Source organism: Mustela nivalis (assembly GCF_964662115.1).
Source record: "Mustela nivalis genome assembly, chromosome: 4".
Lineage (NCBI taxonomy): Eukaryota > Metazoa > Chordata > Mammalia > Carnivora > Mustelidae > Mustela > Mustela nivalis.
Genome location: NC_139023.1, coordinates 6,493,288 through 6,513,183, shown reverse-complemented (window position 1 = coordinate 6,513,183; position 19,896 = coordinate 6,493,288). Strand labels below are relative to the sequence as shown.

The 19,896-nt window shown below is 47.2% G+C and overlaps 1 protein-coding gene across 2 annotated transcripts in view; it reads left to right on the top strand.

The window, feature by feature from the left end:
* Positions 1-374: 374 nt before the first annotated feature.
* Positions 375-19,896, top strand: part of LOC309862774 (protein FAM47E-like) — a 37,130-nt gene continuing 17,608 nt past the window's right edge. For both annotated transcript variants that reach the window (XM_082727000.1, XM_082727001.1), the window contains exons 1-5: positions 375-731; positions 5,151-5,520; positions 7,637-7,776; positions 14,913-15,063; positions 18,058-18,252. In XM_082727000.1, coding sequence (XP_082583126.1) covers positions 658-731; positions 5,151-5,520; positions 7,637-7,776; positions 14,913-15,063; positions 18,058-18,252 — 930 coding nt within the window. In that variant the 5' untranslated portion in view covers positions 375-657. The remainder of the gene's footprint in view (positions 732-5,150; positions 5,521-7,636; positions 7,777-14,912; positions 15,064-18,057; positions 18,253-19,896) is intronic.

The window sequence follows — 19,896 nt, the reverse complement described above, 5'->3', positions numbered from 1 at the left end:
TCCGTCCATCCGTCCGTCCGTCCGTGCATCCGTCCGTCCGTGCATCCGTCCGTGCATCCGTCCGTCCGTCCATCCGTCCGTCCGTCCGTGCATCCGTCCGTCCGTGCATCCGTCCGTCCATCCGTGCATCCGTCCGTGCATCCGTCCGTCCGTCCATCCGTCCGTCCGTCCGTGCATCCGTCCGTCCATCCGTGCATCCGTCCGTGCATCCGTCCGTCCGTCCATCCGTCCGTCCGTCCGTGCATCCGTCCGTCCGTGCATCCGTCCGTCCGTGCATCCGTCCGTCCGTGCATCCGTCCGTCCATCCGTGCACCCGTCCGTGCATCCGTCCGTCCGTCCATCCGTCCGTCCGTCCGTGCATCCGTCCGTCCATCCGTGCATCCGTCCGTGCATCCGTCCGTGCGTCCGTCCATCCATCCGTCCATCCGTCCGTCCGTCCGTCCCGACGGCCGCGTCTTGCTCTCCTTCGACAGCCCCTTCTGGAAACCCGGCTGAGCAGAGCAGGCGTCCGGCCGGCGCGAGGCCGGGGAACGCCGGGGGCGCAAGGGGGCGCCGGGGCGAACCCGGCGGGCGCAGGGCTCCGCGGTCTCCTAGCGACGCGGGCGGCCGGAACACGCACCGCGGGGGCCGGGCTGTGCTCGCCGGGCCGGGGAGACCATGGCCGAGCCCGGGGGGCTGTGCGGGCCTGCGGCGCCCACGCGGGGGCCAGCGGGCGGGCACCGGGGGCCCCGGTAAGCGCTTCCCGGTGACCGTCTCCGGCGGGTGCCGCGTGGGGGCGCCTGCTCCGCGCGACGCTGGGGCGGCGGGGCGGGGGCGGGAGTGGGGGTGGGGAGCCGTGGGCGGGTGCGGAGGGCGGGGAGCGGGGTGAGGGGTCGGGGGGCGGGGTGGAGGGTCGGGGGGCGGGCGCGGGGGCGCGGACGGCGGGGTCGGGCAGGAGGTCTCCCGCCCTCCCTCCCCGGCCGCTCGGCCGCTGCTCGGTGGTCACAGAAACCACCCGCGCCCGGCGCTGCGGTCGCGCAGCCCGTGTTTCCCGCGGCGGCCTCCGGGGCAGGCGGACCCACAAACCCGCTCCGGGCCGGGGACCGAGGCCCCCGGAGAGCTTGGTCTCCCGCCGCCTTCTCCCGGTTAGTCCGGGTCTGGGGCTTCGCACCCCCCACCCCGCGCTTGTGCCTGTGGCCGAACCGGGCCTGCGTCTGGGCTGGGGGAGCCCCGGTGCTGGGGCGCTCTGCGGCCTGTGGAACGGCCGGCGTCACCCTCGCAGGGCAGCCACCCGAGGCTTTCTGTCTCCGCGGGTCCCTTGAGCTGTGTAGGAGCCGGAGTTCGGCTGCTGGGACGCAGCCCGACGTGGCGGCAGATTTCAAGGTCTAGAACCGCAGAGGCCGAGTCAAGGCCGGCAGCTCCTCTCGTTTGCCTCGCGACCTTGCACGAGCTACAGCTCCTTCTGGGCTCCGTTTGCCGGGCGGTGAAATGGGAACAACATAATGAGCCAGCGTTAGAGGACTTTTGTGAGGAGTAACCGACGTGTCATCCGTAAAGCATATACTGCACACATTTTAGCAATTAGGAGACCTTCTGGAAATTCTTTTCCCCCACATTTTCAAAGTTCTTGTTTTGAAATAATTGCAGACTTACAGGAAGTTGCAAAAACAGTACAGAGGTGCCATGGACCCTTCCCCCAGCTGCTTCCAGCGAACTAGCCTAGGTAACCGCTGCACCGTACGGAAGCAGGAAATGCGCACTGACACAATGTATTAGTTAGACCACAGACCGTGCTGAGGTTTCACCTGCTCTTGCTTGCAGTTGGGTGTGTATAAACTTCCATGAAGTTTTGTCATGTGTATTCATCAAGGAACAAAACAACTGTCTCACCACAAGGCCCCTACTCCTTGCAACCCCTTTGTCAGCACTCCTTCCCCACCCCCAGCCTCTGGCAGCCAATATGGTACTTCATTTCCATAACTCTGTTCTTTTGGGGATGTTAGATAAATAGAATAATACAGTATAAAACCTTTCTTTAAAAAAAAAAGATTTTATCTATTTATTTGACAGACAGAGACCACAATTAGGCAGAGAAGCAGGCAGAGAGAGAGGAAGGGAAGCAGGCTCCCCTCTGAGCAGAGGGCCCAACACGGGGCTTGATCCCAGGACCCTGGGATCATGACCCTAGCCAAAGGCAGAGGCTTTAACCCAGTGAGCCACCCAGGCGCCCCAGTATAAAACCTTTTAAGATGAGCTTTTTTTTCCTCACTCAGCATAAAGCCCTTGAGATCCATCCAGCCATCATATTAGTAGTTTGTCCATTTAAAAAATATATTTATTTATTTATTTGAGAGAGAGCATGGAGGTGGTGAGCAGAAGCAGAGGGAGAAGCAGGCTCCCTGCTGAGCAGGAAGCCTGATGCGGGACTGGATCCCAGGACGCTGAGATCATGACCTTAGCTCAAGGCTGACACTTAATTGACTGAACCACCCAGGTGTCCCAGTAGTTTGTTCTTTTTTTTTTTTTTTTAAGATTTTTATTTATTTATTTGACAGACAGAGATCACAAGTAGGCAGAGAGGCAGAGAGAGAGGAGGAAGCAGGCTCCCTGCAGAGCAGAAAGCCCGATGCGGAGCTCGATCCCAGGACCCTGGGACCATGACCTGAGCTAAAGGCAGAGGCTTTAACCCACTGAGCCACCCAGGCACCCCATTCTTTCATTTTTGTTGCTGGTACAGATGTGCCACTGTTTTTTATTCATTTGACCTATTGAAGGATATGTAGGTGTTTCTAGTTTTTGGTTGTTGCTATCAACATTTGTGTACAGGTTTTTATACAAACATAGGTTTTCATTTCTTTAGGATAAATGATCAATGCTCTTGTAATTCTTACAGATGGAAATATTGATCCATGTAGCATATGCTAATGACTGTGAAAATAGTGAATGTTTAGGGGAAAAAAGTGTCCAGTTAGATTTTTTGGGCCAAGCAAAAATTTTCATAGACTTAATAAAACACAGAGGGAAGTTTATTAGCTCTGAGAGGCAAGCGGGGCAGTGGGCAGGCCTCCAGCCCTAGTGGACGCTTGTTCATCTCTCCGAACTCAGTGTCTGAGAGGAGGTGGACTAGATTTCCTTCAGGTCCCACCAGCTCTAACATTCTATGAGACTGGAACTAGCTCCCAGGCTGTCCCCATTTTTGAGTGATATAACTGTCCCTAAGCAAAAATATCAGTCATCAGATTTGATTTCATGAAGTGCTTGGATGTCTGAGTTACTTGTAAATGTGTGGAAAATAAACTTTGTAAAGGTGTCTAATATTGTAGAAGGTTGCTTGCTAGTAGGTCATGCCGAACGGGTCATCAGATGTTAAGGTTGGATGAAACTTCAACACCCTGCTGTTCAGCTCCTTAAGAGTGTTTTGTTTGTTTCAATGAGCGAATTTTTGTATCCTTTCATCTAGATCTTCACAGTAGAGCTGGTTTAAGCCCAAACACACACATACGCACACCCAGCAAGCAAGAAGTTTCTAGGACTCATAAGGAAAAAATAGGAATTAAGCGGGAAACTCTTAAAAATGCCTCGTGCCCGCAGGGTTGAGTGCAACACGGAGTAGATTTGGTATAAAGAGTGTTACAGATGAAAGGGGCCTGGAGGTGAAGAGGCTTTAGGGAAAGACACCAATAATCTAGAACTATCTGACTAAGGAAGTGATGTATTAAGATAATGAGTGACCTGCCCTTAAGCTGCTCAAGTTCCCAGTCCTGATGGCTAAGATATATTAGATTATCTAGGAACGAGTCTCATTTTCCTTCCATCAACTGCTTCCATCTCATAGTCATACCCTAACAGACCCCTGTGCAGACAGGGGTCTGGTGGGTAAGGGAACTGGGGGAAGCAGGCTGGGTAGAATAAGGCAGTAGGGAAGGGTGGAGACTGTGACTAAGAGAGCCTAGGACTTGTCTATAGAGGGCAACTATTATACCAATTGGTGGCTCCATGGAAACTTGGACCCAGTGTTCCCAGAGAACCTAATTTTTGTTCTAGATTATGTATGTAGGGCTCAAACACCTTTCTTGGGAGTCACACCACCTGGATTAAAATCCCCCCTCTACCACTTATTAGCTAGGGGATCTCTCACAAGGGATTGTTTTGTTCCAAACTTCTTTGAGGCTCAATTTCCTTATCTATGAGTGGGAATAATGCTAGTACTCGGTACCTACTTCATTGGATTGTTATGAGATTTAGGTAAGTTCATGCATGTAAAGCATTTAGAACATGCCTGTTATATAAGAAGTCCTTGATATAAGTTAACTGATCAATTCTTTTTTTTTTTTTAAAGATTTTATTTATTTAATTTGACAGACAGAGATCACAAGTAGGCAGAGAGGCAGGCAGAGAGAGAGAGGGAAGCAGGCTCCCTGCTGAGCAGAGAGCCCGATGCGGGGCTCGATCCCAGGACCCTGGGACCATGACCTGAGCTGAAGGCAGAGGCTTTAACCCACTGCCACCCAGGTGCCCCTGTTCTAATTCTTATTCAAAGAGACAAGGGTCCAAATGACAGGTCTGTAGGCCCCATGCTGCCCGTGGACGGCCAGTTTGAAAACTTTGACCCTTTGGGTTTAGGGAGTGAACTGCGGCCCACAGAGGTTAAATGAAGTGCCAAAGTCATTCAGCCGGTTAAGAGTGAGTGATCCCTGGGATCCAGATTCTTCCCCCTGCCCTCTGGTCCTTTGTTGCAACTTGTGACAAGGAGAATGGGTAGATGAACCTGGTGGTAATAACATTAGATTTACTCCTAGTGGCATGGATGGGCCTTTATAATATGGTGCTTGGCAAATCAGTAAGAAGTGGACCGGTCCCATTGATGTAAGTGAAGAAAAAACGCACATACAAGAACGATGCAGATATTACAAGGCGGGTAGACGTGAGAGGGAACATTTCAAATCTGGGAGAGGGGTTTTGCCTGTGCAGGGAGAGCAGTGAGCGTGCGATGCGGGCCAACAGCCTAAAGCGAACAGGGGAGGGGCCGTGCATAGGCCCGAGGTGGTGGGCCGCGAGCTAGGAGTCCGATTAGCTCTCCCCCTCCACGCCTCCTCCCCTACCTCACGCCCTCAAGAAAGGTGGAGGCCAACCTCCTTCCAACCTCCCCCGTGGTGCGTGCTGTCTTCCAGGTGCGAAGAGCGTCTGCCTTCCCAGGGCTTCACAAAGCCCAGGCACCGGCCGCCGCGCCCCCCCGCCCTGGACGGCCTGCGGTGGACGTTCGTGAAGAAGGGCCTGGATGACTTCCGGAGGGGCTGCCCGCCGTGCGAGGCTCTGCTCACTCGCGGTCCTCAGGAGGCCTTTCTCCCCCAGATCCGTCCCCCAGCTCGCCGACCCGCCCCAGAGAAGAGGCAGCGCAGGTGGCCCGAGGGAGCAGCCCCGTTTCCTGAGCTGTCCCCTGCGCAGCGGGCGCGGGGGGCCTTCCTGGCGGACGTGGAAGCCCAGCGGACCCCGCACCCTTTGGCTCTCTACCCTAATCTGGGAGAGGACATGCCCGTTGAGGTGACCTCCTGACCTAGGGCTGTGGGAGGGCCTCCAGAGGAATTCCCCTTAGATGTGGGGGAGCTCCTTTGAGGGGTGATGTGTTTGCGGGGTTGGGGGGACAAGTGGGTGCGCCCCAGGGGGCTGGTGCAGCCTTCCTTGCTCCCGGGAAGGACACTGGCAGCAACACACTGGCGGCTCCCTGTGTTTGCTATGAAGCCACACAACTTCGAAAGTTCCAGTAAACCAGAAACATTCGACGTCTTCACCCCGAAGTTCTACCAGCCTGCTTCGCCTGGGCCTTTTTGAGGGCAGGAGCCACCGGGGACATTGTCAGTCTTGCTTCTGTTCCTTTAGCCTGGTGTCGGGAGGTGTCCGTGGTACTTAGGTCTCAGATGGGGCGTGGGGTGGGGGGCCTGCAAGGTTCTGGGGAAACTGACCACATGGTCAGGCTGGGTTTGGACGGTGGCTTCAGTACGCCCCGCGTCCCGGCTGCCTTTGACTCTGAGCTCCGGAATCCTTAGCCTGTGGCTCCCATTCCTGTATCCCAGGGCGCTTCCAGGCCTGCAGGCATCCAGTCTGTCTTTCAAACGAGAAGGGGAAGGGGGCCAAGGTTAAAGGGTCCGGGCCAGTGGACTGTCTTTTAATTAGACAAATGACAACCTTCGTGGCAAACATCTCATTCCTCTGAGCACTTCTAGCTGCTGTGGGACACTAGAAAATGGAGTTTCTTGGTTGGGCATTGAGACGGAAAACAAAATCTGGAATATAATTCTGTTAGGTTTAAGGAAAAAGGCGGAATGGATATTGGGCAGGGAGCTTACAGGGCCTGCTGCCCTGCCTACGCCCACGTAGTCTGCTCCCTCGGGCACTCCGCGAGCCTGACTTCTCTGCAAAGCCCTCCCAGGGCCCTTTCTTAGTCAGAGTCAAGTCCTTGCCATGGCCTGAAAGGCCCTGTGTGCCTGTCTGCTCGCTGCCCCACCCCTGCTCTGCTCCCGCTGCAGCCTCACCCCTGCTCTCACCCTGCCCTGGCCATGCTGACCTCCTGGCTGCTCTGTGAACTTGAGCAAGCATGTCCAGTTCTGATCTCCCTTCTGTGCCCCGACACCTGCCCCTACACGTCTGTCTGGCTCACTCCTTCACATGCTTTAGATCCTTGCTCAGATGTCTCATAAAATAACACTTCCCCTCTGCCCCATCCTCTAGCACTCGTCGTGACCTATTTTTCGTCATAGCTCTTGTCGCCCCTGGGCTCCTTGCTGGAGTAGAATCTCTAGAAGGGCGGGGACTTCATCGGCATCTTTCACTGTGCTCCACTATACCCGCCGTGGGGTAGACCCTCAGTAAGGATTCGTGCAAAGTGAATAAATGAATAAGTGATTGGTGGCAGAAGAGTCTGTAGAAAGGACAACCAGAATTTCTAATCAGTTTTCTGCCTGGGGTTTTCCTCCTGGGCCTCCTACAGGCCAGAGCTGCTGAGCCCATGACAAGCAGATTGTTTCCACTCACCCCCAGATGGCACTTGGGATTGTGGCCCTTATTTCCATGTCTGACCTCGCCAGCGAGGTGTGTTGGCTTCTTTCTGAGGCGGGATCTCTTCTTATGGTACCATGATGGCCACCAGCTGCTCTAGATTGAAATTCTGCCAAGAAAAAGATCACCTCTTTTTGCGTGCTTCCAGCAAAATCCCATCGCCTAGTTCCCGTGGGTAAAACCTGGCTTGGCTTGTGTGCCTGTTGCTCAACCAGTCACCGTGGTCTCAACTGTCCTGGCCTGCCCATGCAGCAAGGATGGAGTCCAAGAAAAATCTAGACACTGTTATGTGTGGGAGGAAGTTAAAAGCAAAAACTATCTGGAGGCACTTGGCTCAGGGGAGCAGTGAGGGACTGGGGTAGGCCCAGGGGGACTATTCCGTCTGGAGGAGACGGACGCAGCACAACAGCCGATCCCTAATATCTAGGTGGGGGACACCTACCCATGGCGCCCAGCCCAGGACTCGCACAGAAACCGATGAACGGCTTAACCGCTGGAAAAGCAACGCCAAGGAGGAGCATGTTGGTCTGTTCTGCTTTAGAATCCAGGGGCTTCTCTTTTTTGGCACATTGGTCTTCTCTCCAAGGTGGTTTTCTGTTTGTAGCTCTTATTCAAGGTGCTGGAGGTGCTGGATCCCGACAGGAAACTGGAGGACACGTGGGCCTATTGTCAGGGTGTCAGGAAAAGAGCAAAGGAACCAGCCAAACTCTTAAGAAAACTTTCCACCCAAGACGACCCGGGCCTGTAAGTATTGTCCTTAACCCCTTGCTGGTTCTGACACCCGACAAAACATTTGAGGACTTCCCTTCTCGAAGCTCCGTTTGAATAATTTCAAGGAGCAAAATAACTTACTTAATAACCTAACTTCCAAGGAGAAGGCAACAAAGCCTTGGGTCCTCCTGTGAGTAGTGTTTATTTCAGAAATGAATGTGAAATACCCGGCAATAGACCCTACACGGGTACATGACTCTAGGACAGCAGTTTGGGAAGAGGAAAACTGCAGAAAACCTGGCTAACTGACCCACAGCGACTGAGTTATCTATGTCAGAAGCCTTTTACTCAACGTGATTGGGACCAGTAGTTGGCTAGAAAGCAAACCGAAACAAACCGAAAGAGGAACACAGGGACTTATACAGAATGATATCAAGTCCTCGAAGCATTTCACTTTACTCTAAAACGTAACAGTACATTCACTTGCTCAGTCTTTTCATGTCAAGCCTTTTTTGGAGTCTGTGCCTGCTTGAAGTTCCCAGTCATCATTTTTGCCTAAACTACACCAGGAACTCTACCTTCATTAACCCTTTCCAAAGCACTAAGCTTAATTTTCATAGAAACCTCCTTCTTTTGTATCACACTCTTATATTCCCAGTTCACATAATTAATCTGAAATGTTCATGGGACGATAAGTATGCTACACAAAAATAGATTCGGGGGGCGCTGGGGTGACTCAGTCAGTTACGCACCTGACTTCAGCTCAGGTCCTGGGATCAAGCCCCCTAATGGGCTGTGCAGGGAACTGGCTTCTCCCTCTGTCTGCCCCTCCCCCCACAACCCATGGCTCCATCTCTCTTTTTCTCTCTCTTAAATAAAAATAAAATATGAAAAAAATAGTTTTTGGATACAAATTCAACTTGTGAATTTAGATGACATCACTGGTGGGCCCTTAGGAGTGTGGATGAAGGAGAGAAAGGCTGATCCACAGCCCTTGGGCCACTGAAGACCCAGGCCCCTGGTCAGGGTGTGTGGAAGGGACCACATTAGAGCTTTTATTCAATTATACTTGTTTGCTGACGTGAGACGCAAGGTGACCGGAACCCAACTCTCCTGGCCCCTCATAGAATTGGGGAAAAGACCTGGGCACACTCATCTCCGCTCTGTCCTTCTTCCAGTAGGAAGCAAGATGGCGCATGGGAAACACCAACCCTGTCTGCTCTTCCCTTCCTGAGGGGACCCCCGGCCTGGCCCAGCACCACTGGAGCCTGCTGGGTGCCGGGACAGTCTGCCCATTTCTGGGTTTCAGTGACCAGGTCCTTTGGACCTAAATCCATGTGCTCCAGCATGGTTGTTGTCAGTAATAATATTTTGGCTTTCATCTTTGCTCTTTGTATTGTTTTGCTCAGAACGCTGGGGGTCGGGGGGAGGGAGAGGAGCTTTATAAGTAGGGATCCCCTTGGAGAGCCCAGCAGAGTGGGTCACTGTGGCCCTATGAACATCTTTGAATTTTTTGATCCTCAGCGAACTGTTAGCTGGTTCTCTTTCTGTAGAACGAAATGAAACGAAACAACGGTACTTGCTGAGTACCTGCTATGGGTCATAGACAATGCTAGGCTCTGAGGACAGAATGGTAAACAGATTAGGGCCCTGTCCTCATGGTGATTACAGCACGGTGTGGAAGGGAACAGTGAATACATACAGAAAGTATACATCTTAGTTCACAAAGCTGTATGTTTATAAAACACCACTTTTCTCTCTTTTTCTATTTACGTCTGGCCCCAAACCCTCATCCCAGTGAGCTGCAAACCAGTCATGGTCATCATTTGTACTATAAGAAAGTGGGGTAGGTCCCCAGTAATTGCAGGACTGATCTTTAACCTCTTTCTGGTCTTTGGGACTCCTCTCTCCATTCTCGCTGTTTGTGCTACACCCTGTGCGCCCCTGCCCCTTCCATGTCACCCACAATGTCGAGTATAATTGGTGCAACAAGCTTGGGCTTCCACTGGAGAGATGTTCTGCCTTTAACAGTAGGCAGTTTCCCTGGTCAACCCTGAAAAAATCTTCAGGAAAAGAAATTAAAAGCAGATGTGTTGTCTACTTAGAAGGAGAAAAGATAATAATATAGAGGAAGTGAACCAAACTAATATCTTAATAAATTATCATCACAGAATGAATATGTAATTGCCTAATGGCAAGGTTTTCTGTCAGTGTAGTCTTAGCACATTCTGTTAGCATGTCCTTGTCCGTGCTTGCTGTATAAAATAACATGAATCTGGTGGCTTACAACAACAGAAATTTATTATGCCACAGTTCTGGAGGCCAGAGTCCAAAATCAGTACTACTGTGATGAAATCTAAGTGTCAGCAGGGCCATGTTCCTTCCAGAAGCTCTGGGAAGGAATGCACTCCTTGCTTCCTCAAGCTTCTGGTGGCTACGGGCATTCTACAGCTGTGGCTATGTCACTCCAATCTTCGTGGTCAAAATCTTCAAATCTCTCTGCTCTGTTTTTACATTCCCTTCTCCTGTGTGTGTGGGGGATGTGTGTGTGTGAAATCTCCCTCTGCACTTCTCTTACAAGGACACTTTGAAATGCCAACTGAGTATTACTCCCACCTTAAAAGACCATCAGAGACGTGAGTCAAAGCCAAGCAGCAAGGGTCGTTTATTGCAGGTTCGAACCTGGACCTCTGCGCCGCTCGTTGCGGATAACGCCGAGAGGTCCGGAGCTGGGTCGGTGCAGGATTTTTGTAGACAGATACAAACAAGTTTCGGGTAGTGCTGAGCTGATTGGTTGACAGTTTGAACAGGCATACTTGGCGTCAGTGGATTGGGTCAGGGGGTCCGCGCGAAAGCAGACAAAGCAATCTTACAGAAGCAGAACTGGCCGGTTAGCCCACACATGCGGAAAAAAGCACTATCAGGATATTGAAGGCCTGGTTACTATCAAGTAAAGACAATTGGGAGTCTCCTGGTGGAATGTTACATTCCTGCTATCAAGCATCCTTGTTAAAGAGATTTAGGTTTAGAAGAAATTTAACTTGATTTACTTTTCCTTCTACCTCCGCCTCCTTCGGTTTTTCATGGAGGGGAGGGTGACATTAGGGCTTGAGGAACTGAGTTCTGTGTCTTTGGAAATTGGGCTATTGATAAGGTAACTTCTTTGTTTGTAAATCTCAAGGACATTGGCAAACCAAGGGAGACTCCTGCCTTGCAGGGCTGTGATTTCTGCAAGTTAACTATTTATCGTTTTATGGCAGTCAGGGGTGCCTGAGGAATGCTACACATATGGAGGGGAGCAGGTGAAGGGGGGGTGCAAGGCGCCAGCTTTTGCTTTGTCCTCAGCCAGCCTCCTGCTCCCTCATCAACTTGTGATGGCATTTAGGACCCACCCAGATAATCCAAGATAATCTCCCCATCTGAAGTTAAATTAATTAAATTAAATTAATTAAATTAATCATATATAGAGAGATAATTTTTCCAAGTAAAGTAACATTTACAGGTTCCAAGGATTAGCACCTGATCCCTTTGGGGGCCATCATCGGCTTACCACAGGGTGAGGTAATATCTCCCATCTTTAAAATAACGTATTGAGCACAGAGTCTGTTCTTTCCTTTAGAGAAAAGCTCCATGAAAGAGGTGCCCGTATTTACTTCCTCTTCTTTCTTTAACTCATCAGCACTCCAGTGGATCTGCCCTGGGTCATGGTCGCCCTTGACTTCTCAGTGATCATCATGTTTGATGGGCCAGTAGTAGTTGACACAACTGATCATGTCCTCTTTCTTGAAACACTTTTGTGTTTTTTTTGTTCACTTGGCCTCAGGTCACCTCTCATTCGTGGCTCTCGTCCCCCTTCAATGATCTCTCCCCAGTCTTCATTTGCAGGTCCCTCCTCCTCTTCTTTTTGACCTTGAAGTACATCGGACTCGGTCATCTGCTGAGGTGATCTCCCTCTGCCCAGCTTTATATGGATGTTCAACATTTGCCCGTGAATCTACCCTTGCCATCTCAAACTCAACAAGTCCACACTGAACTCTTGATTTCTTCCCCAAACCTACTCACCCTTCTATCTTCTCCAGATAATTAAACGGCAACTTCATTCTTCTAGTTACTTTTGAAACTGCCAAAAAATCTTAATGGCTTTACCTTTGAAATATATCAGTCATACCTACTGTATGACTGTTGCTCTGTTCCAAGATCCCACCATCTCTTACCTGAATTATTGTCATAGTTTACTCACTGGTCTCGTAACCTCCACCCAACATAGCCCCACTCTCTGCCCCAACAGTAGTTAAAATGATTCTTTTAAAAACTTAAAGTCAGCCTCATTCCTCTACTCAATATTCTCTAGATAAGGTAGAGCACAGGGAACGTAGTCACTGGTATTTATAACAGCTTCATAGGGTGGCAGATGGCAGCTACACCTGTGGTGAGCCCGGCGTAACATGCAGACTTGTCGGATCCCTGGGTTGCACACCTGAAACTCAGGTGACATCATGGGTCAAGCACACCTCAATTACACAAACATACTGCGACATCCATATCATGGCCATAAATGCTGTGTTTTTTATTTAAAAAATTCTCCAACTGCTTGCTTATTCAGAGTAAAATCCAAAGTCTCACGGTTGACTCTAAAGGCTCTTACGATCAGGCACCCTTACCCATCAGGCCTCACTCTCTGCTACTCTGTCCCTTGGTCTCACCCCTCTAGTCACACGAGCCTCTCTGCTGTGCCTCGACCATGCTCAGCACACTCATGCCTTAGGCCCTTTGTACATGTTTTTTTTCTGCCTGGGTCTGCAGTTTGATATCTGCATGGTTTGATCCATTTCTTCTTTGGGGTCCCTGGTCAACTATCACTTTGGTAGTGATGCCTTCTCTGTAGAAATAAAAAGCCCCCCGTCAACACTGTCCACACCTCCTGCCCTGTTTTATTTTTCTTTATTTTTTTTATATTTTTATTTTTCTTTGTATCACCTGGCATAGGCTTACCTCTTTCCCATCTGTCTCAATCTTAAGTTCTATGAGGATAGGGTTTAAACTTTATTTACAGCTGAATCCTAATGCCCGGAGCTGTGCCTGTTACTTAGCTGGTGTTTAGTAAATGTTTGTTGAATGGATGGATGGATGAATTAATATATGGGTGCTCTGGGTAAAAGGTACAGGGTACCAGGAAGAAAGTGTGGGTTCTGGGGACAGCCTGGGAACACCTCCCTGAGGAAGGGATATGTATGTTGGAACAAAAGGGAGATGAGGGAATGCAGAAGGCATTGCAATCAGATGTTGCAACATGTGCAAAGGCCCTGTGGCTGAAGGGAAAGTGAGGAGTTCATGAAACTGACAGAAGGCCATGATGGCCGCAGCTCAGAGAGTGAGGGAGGATGGTAATGGCAGAGGAATCTAGAGAAACAGGCAAGGATTGGGCCATGAAGGACCTTGGAAACGGAATTAAGACTTAGGTCTTTTTAATGGAAGAGTAATAATCTATTGAATACAAAAACTTGCGCCTGAACATTCTTTCATAGCAGCACTATGCATGATAGCCCAGATGTCCATCAACTGATGACAGATAAACAAAACGTGGTCTCCTCAGACAATGGAATCTTAGCCATAGAAGGGAGGAAACCACTGATACATGCTATAACATGTATGATCCTTGCAGCGTACTGGATGAAAGAGGCCAGACACAAAATGCCATATGTTTGGGGCACTTGGGTGGCTCAGTTGGTTGGGCAGCTGCCTTTGGCTCAGGTCATGATTCCAGGGTCCTGGGATCGAGCCCTGCATCGGGCTCCCTGCTCAGTGGAGAGCCTGCTCCTCTCTCTCCCTCTGCCTGCTGCTCTGGTTACTTGTGCTCTTTCTCTATCTCTCTGTCAAATAAATATAAATAAAATCTTTTTTTTAAAGATTTTTATTTATTTATTTGACAGAGAGAGATCACAAGTAGGCAAACAGGCAGGCAGAGAGAGAGAGAGAGAGGGAAGCAGGCTCCCTGCTGAGCAGAGAGCCTGACATGGGACTCGATCCCAGGACCCTGAGATCATGACCCGAGCTGAAGGCAGCGGCTTAATCCACTGAGCCACCCAGGTGCCCCAATAAAATCTTTTTTTAAAAATGCCATATGTTATAAGGTTCCATTCAGATAAAATGTCTAGAATAGGCAAATCCATAGAGACCAAACGTAGATTACTGGTTTTCAGAAGCAGAGAGAATGGGGGAAATGAAGAGTGACAGTCAGTGGTTACGGAGATGCTTTTTGGGGGGCAATGCAGATGTTCCAGAATTAGATAATGACAGTGGTTGCATAACTTGGTAAATGTATGGAAGCTACTGAATTGTATATTTTGAAATGGTAAATATTATAGTATGTGAGTTCTATCTCAACCTAAAAAAGAAGGTATTGAGAGGTTTAATTGAGGGCGAAGGAGGACCTCATTTGCTATGACCAGATTTATATTTTGAAGTGATTGTTTTAGCTGCGGTGCTGAGAATGGATTACGGTTTGGGGGTTGGGGCCCTGGGGAGATCAGAGATACCAGTGAAGAACATTTGCAACAGTCCAGAGACGGAGGTAGAGTTTAAGCCTACCAGATTTGTTAACGGGTTGGATTTTAGGGATGAGAGAGAGAAGTCAAGGACATCTCCTGCTTGTTAAGATTGTCAATGGCTTTAGGGAACTCCAAACACAGTAAATGGGCACATACCTTAATAAATGGTACTCACGGGGTGCCTGGGTGGCTCAGTGGGTTAAAGCCTCTGCCTTCCGCTTAGGTCATGATCCCAGAGTCCTGGGATCGAGCCCCGCTTCGGGCTTTCTGCTCAGTGGGGACCCTGCTTCCTTCTTTCTCTCTGCCTACTTGGGATCTCTGTCTGTCAAATAAATAAATAAAATCTTTAAAAAAAATGGTACTCATAATTTCAAAATATCAACTTATACTAATAAAATGCTATATTCATTTTAATTATTATAACAACTCATGATATACTTGCCTTTATGATATTAATAATGAGAAGGTAGTCTCTGGAAAATTAACGTCTACCTTGTAAAACTTGTGAGAGACTATTAGAAATGCAAGCATTACCACTTCTTTCTTTAAGATAGTGTTTGATATCTGTTTGGATTCATGGTGTCTCATCTTGTAAGTCTTTGATGATCTCATTATTCTTAGTCCCAAGAAGACTGCTGTGTCACATCCAGGTCAATGGCTTTATGAAGAAAAGAAGCCACATCAAACAGATTTGCTCCATGAAGATGGTCCTCTTATCCATGAAAATGTGCGCAAAGGAGTTAGGGACTTCTGCAACTGGGCTACTACTTTTGTAAGTTCATAGTAATACTTACAACCAACTTTTTAAAGTCAAGCTCAGAGTTGCTATTATTAAAAAACAATGTTAGGATATGATCTAAGTCAAATAAAGTTATAAAGGAATTATGATTCTTCCATCATTTATGATAGGAGTGTTCCCTATAGATGATGTTTCTGGAAAGTTTGCAAGCTTGCAGAGTATTTGAGTGCTTATTGTTTATATGCCACATTGTTGCTGTTTCTTTCTTTTTAGTGGCTCTTTTTCTTTGCCAACTTTATTGAGATATAAATGACTTATGATATTGTGTAAGTTTAAGGTATACAATGTGATAATTTGATATATATAAATATGCATTTATATATATCAAAATGATTACCACAATTGGATTAATTAACACATGCATCACCTCACATAATTATCTTTTTTTCTCTGCATTTTTTAAATTTTTTAATTTTTTTATAAACATATAATGTATTTTTATACCCAGGGGTACAGGTCTGTGAATCGCCAGGTTTACACACTTCTTAGCACTCACCATAGCACATACCCTCCCCAAGGTCCATAACTCCACTTATGGACCTTTCTCTGACTCCCCCTCCCCCCAGCAACCCTCAGTTTGTTTTGTGAGATTAAGAGTCACTTATGGTTTGTCTCCCTCCCGATCCCATCTTCTTTCATTTATTCTTCTCCTACCCCCCTAACCCCCATGTTGCATCTCCACTTCCTCATATCAGGGAGATCATATGATAGTTGTCTTTCTCCGCTTGACTTATTTCGCCAAGCATGATACCCTCTAGTTCCATCCACGTCATCGCAAATAGCAAGATTTCATTTCTTTTGATGGCTGCATAGTATTCCATTGTGTATATATACCACATCTTCTTTATCCATTCATCTGTTGAGGGACATCTAGGTTCTTTCCATAGTTTGGCTATTGTGGACCTTGCTGCTATAAACATTTGGGTGCACATGCCCCTTCAGATCACTACGTTTGTATCTTTAGGGTAAATACCCAGTAGTATGATTCCTGGGTCATAGGGTAGTTCTATTTTCAGCTTTTTGAGGAACCTCCATGCTGTTTTCCAGAGTGGTTGCACCAGCTTGCATTCCCACCAACAGTGTAGGAGGGTTCCCCTTTCTCCGCATCCTCGCCAGCTTCTGTCATTTCCTGACGTGTTAATTTTAGCCATTCTGACAGGTGTGAGGTGATATCTCATTGTGGTTTTGATTTGTATTTCCCTGATGCCAAGTGATGTGGAGCACTTTTTCACGTGTCTGTTGGCCATCTGAATGTCTTCTTTGCAGAAATGTCTGTTCATGTCCTCTGCCCATTTCTTGATTGAATTATTTGTACTTTGGGTGTTGAGTTTGCTAAGTTCCTTATAGATTTTGGACACTAGCCCTTTATCTGATATGTTGTTTGCAAATATCTTCTCCCATTCTGTCAATTGTCTTTTGGTTTTGTTAACTGTTTCCTTTGCTGTGCAAAAGCTTTTGATCTTGATGAAATCCCAGTAGTTCATTTTCATAATTATCTTTTTTGAATGTGGTGAGAACATTTAAGATCTACTCTCTTAGCAACTTTCAAGTATAAATACAATTTTGTTAACTACAGTCACCACGCTGTACATCAGATTCCCAGAACTTCTTCATCTTACAACTGAAAGTTTATATATTTTGGCCAATAACTACTCATTTTCCCCACCCTGCTATTTCATATTTTTATTTTCCATTTCCATGTCCTTTTTTCTCAGTCCTTCACTCCTTCAACTAATTTTTCTCAGTTATATTTATCTGTAAGTACTCAGACAGTTATGTTTAACCACAACCTTCACAAAAGATATTTCTGACACGAGTAGACTTTTGTTAGTTCTTAAAGTCTTTCCTTGCCCTCCTTCCAAGAATCCACTTAAATTCCTATTTGTATTCTTAAGTCCCTGCAGATGTCTTCTTAGTTTTCTCCTGGATTTAAGACCTTCTAGGATATATAATCTTCTGCTCCTGTTTTTTGAAAACATTAGTCAGTTTTAGCCAATGTATTATTCAGGACTACTTCATTGGAAATCCAATGAATTTTCCAATCCTGAATTGGAAATCCAATTCAGATTGGATTAAGGGAGATAAGGGAACCATCCTGAGGTCCTAGGAGCTTCAAGTATAGCTAGATCTAGGTCCTAAAATGTTGCAAGGTGTTCTCTCTGCCTCTTGACTCCTCTATCTGAACCTATTTATCTGACTCCAGTTTCAGGTGTGCTACATAGTTATTTGCCGTTCTATACATTATGCTGTGTTCACCGCAAGTGTAGTTACTACCTGTCACCATATAACACTATTACAATACCACTGTGTTTCTATGGTGTACTTTTTATCACCATGACTTATTCATTCCATAACTAGAAACCTTTACCTCCCAATCTCCTTCACGCATTTCACCTGTTCCCCTACTCACCTCTCTTCTGAAAACCCCCAGTTTGCTCTCTGTGTTTATAAGTCTGTTTCTGTTTTCTTGTTTGCTTTTTCATTTGTTTTGTTTTTTAGATTCCACATCCAGGTGAAGTCATGTCGTATTTGTCTTTCTCTGCCTTATTTCATTTAAGCAGAACACCCTTTGGGTCCATCCATGTTCTCACAAATGGCAAGAACTCATTCTTTTTTATGGCTGAGCAATATTCCTGTGTGTGTGTGTGTGTGTGTGTGTGTGTACACGTGTACACACCATGTATTCTTTATGCACTCAGAAGTCTGCTTAGGATTCAGCAGACTGAATTTGTCTCAGCCCATGAATTCCCTCAGGGACCCGCTGCTCCTGGCTGTCCTGAGTTGTCCCGTAGCACACCGACGAAGTCCTCCAGAGCCCCAATACTTCTTGTTCCCAGTGAATGCTCACCGAGCATTTTCTACCTGTCCTCCAAACGACCTCTTCTTAGCCATAATCAAATACCTCCATTAGATTAAAGAAGAATTTCACCATTTGTCCTTGACTCATGCAATGTGATAATCTTCTAGGGAAGTTCCAACATTGATGAAGAGTTCATCCTGAAGCAGTTTGACATTGACTGTCAGAGCAAGCCCAGCCATGATGTGTCCCCCCCGACCAACCAGGCTCCTCTGGAGCTAAAGAAGAGAGTGGGGTTAAAGAAACTGCAGGAACCACCGTTTTTCCAAAAACCAGACTATGAGCAGAAACTCCAGAAACCACAGGTAACTGCCAAAGAGGAAAAGACTGAAAACCAAAGAAAATTAAATAGGATTAAAATCTTAAATGTTCTTGAATTCTGGTACTTCAAGGGGGCAGTGGCCTTTTTTCAGTAGAATTCTTGAAAATTTTTTGGTGTTTAGTAAATATTTGTTAAATCAATGAATATTTAACATATATAATAAAGCTAGTTACATAAACAAGGCATAACATTCAGCATTATTTTTTAAAAGATTTTATTTTCTATTTGGAGAGAGAGAGGATGAGAGAGGGAGCACAAGCAGGGGGAGGGGCAGAGGGAGAAGCAGGCTCCCTGCTGAACAGAGAACCCGATGCGGGACTCCATCCCAGGACCCTGAGACCATGACCAGAGCTGAAGGCAGAGGCCCAACTGGCTGAGCCCCCCAGCCACCCCCAGCACTATTATTAATATCTGCATAGTTGTTGTTATCTCTATGTGTTTTACATGTTGAAATTCTAACAGTTGATGGAAATATATATGACAGTTTATTATTCTAAGAGTTAAATCCTACAGTTAATGATCATGAAAGTTGTTTATTCTTTAGCCAAAGAATTCTTGAGTGTTGGGGGGAATCTTATGGACCACAGACAGTCATTCTTGAGCACATGCTTGCAGATTACTAACAAATCGCTCAGTTTTTCAATACCACTTTCCCATGAAGATAGAAGAACAAGGAAACAGAGGAGAAAAAGCACACTCTGTTCCAAAGGGAAGTAGAATGGACTTTTAAGTGCTTTTCTACTTACTTTACACAATATACAGCTACAAATACATATATACGCAAATCAAATTGTATCAGTCCAATAACAGATTGTTTTAAAAGATTTTATTTACTTATTTATTTGCGAGAGAGGTGGGGAGGGAGAGAGAATTTGAAGCAGACTCTGTGCTGAGCGCAGAGCCCAACCTGGGGCTCGATCTCGCGACCCTGAGATCGTGACCTGAGCCAAAACCAAGACTTAGAGGCTCAACCAACTGAGCCACCCAGGCCTCCTAAGTTCAATAACAGATTTAAGTACTTAACTGGTGGTCTAAGCCTGGGGTGTGAGGGAAGTTCCTTTCTCTGAAAGTGAAAAACAATATATTATCCCTCTGTCTTCTACCTGTGATCTTTGATACTATATTTCTGACATTTAAACATAGTAACTTCGTCCTTTATAGCTGACCACCATTCGGTGACCTGCTTTTACATATGTGATGTTTTCCATCCGTGGTTACATATGCGATGTTTTCCATCCGTGGTTACATATGCGATGTTTTCCATCCGTGGTTACATATGCGATGTTTTCCATCCGTGGTTACATATGCGATGTTTTCCATCCTTGGCTCCACTGCACAAGGTTTAGGAAAAATATGCATTCCGACACTAATAGCAGCGCTTGAAATTTTCTGTTTGCTCTTCATCTCTGTAAAGCGTAAAGTGCACCGTAATGCTGGACAGGCAGGTTGTGTCCATCACACCCGAGGCCTGAACCACAGCTGGCCCCGGATCGGGGCCGAATCACATTGCTCAATCCCCTATGTACAAATCATTGCACAAGTGCAGCTTTACCAGCCCTGCTGGTTATTGCCAAAACTGAACTTTTGACTGGCAGACAGAGGGTCACTATGTGAAAGTTAAAGTACA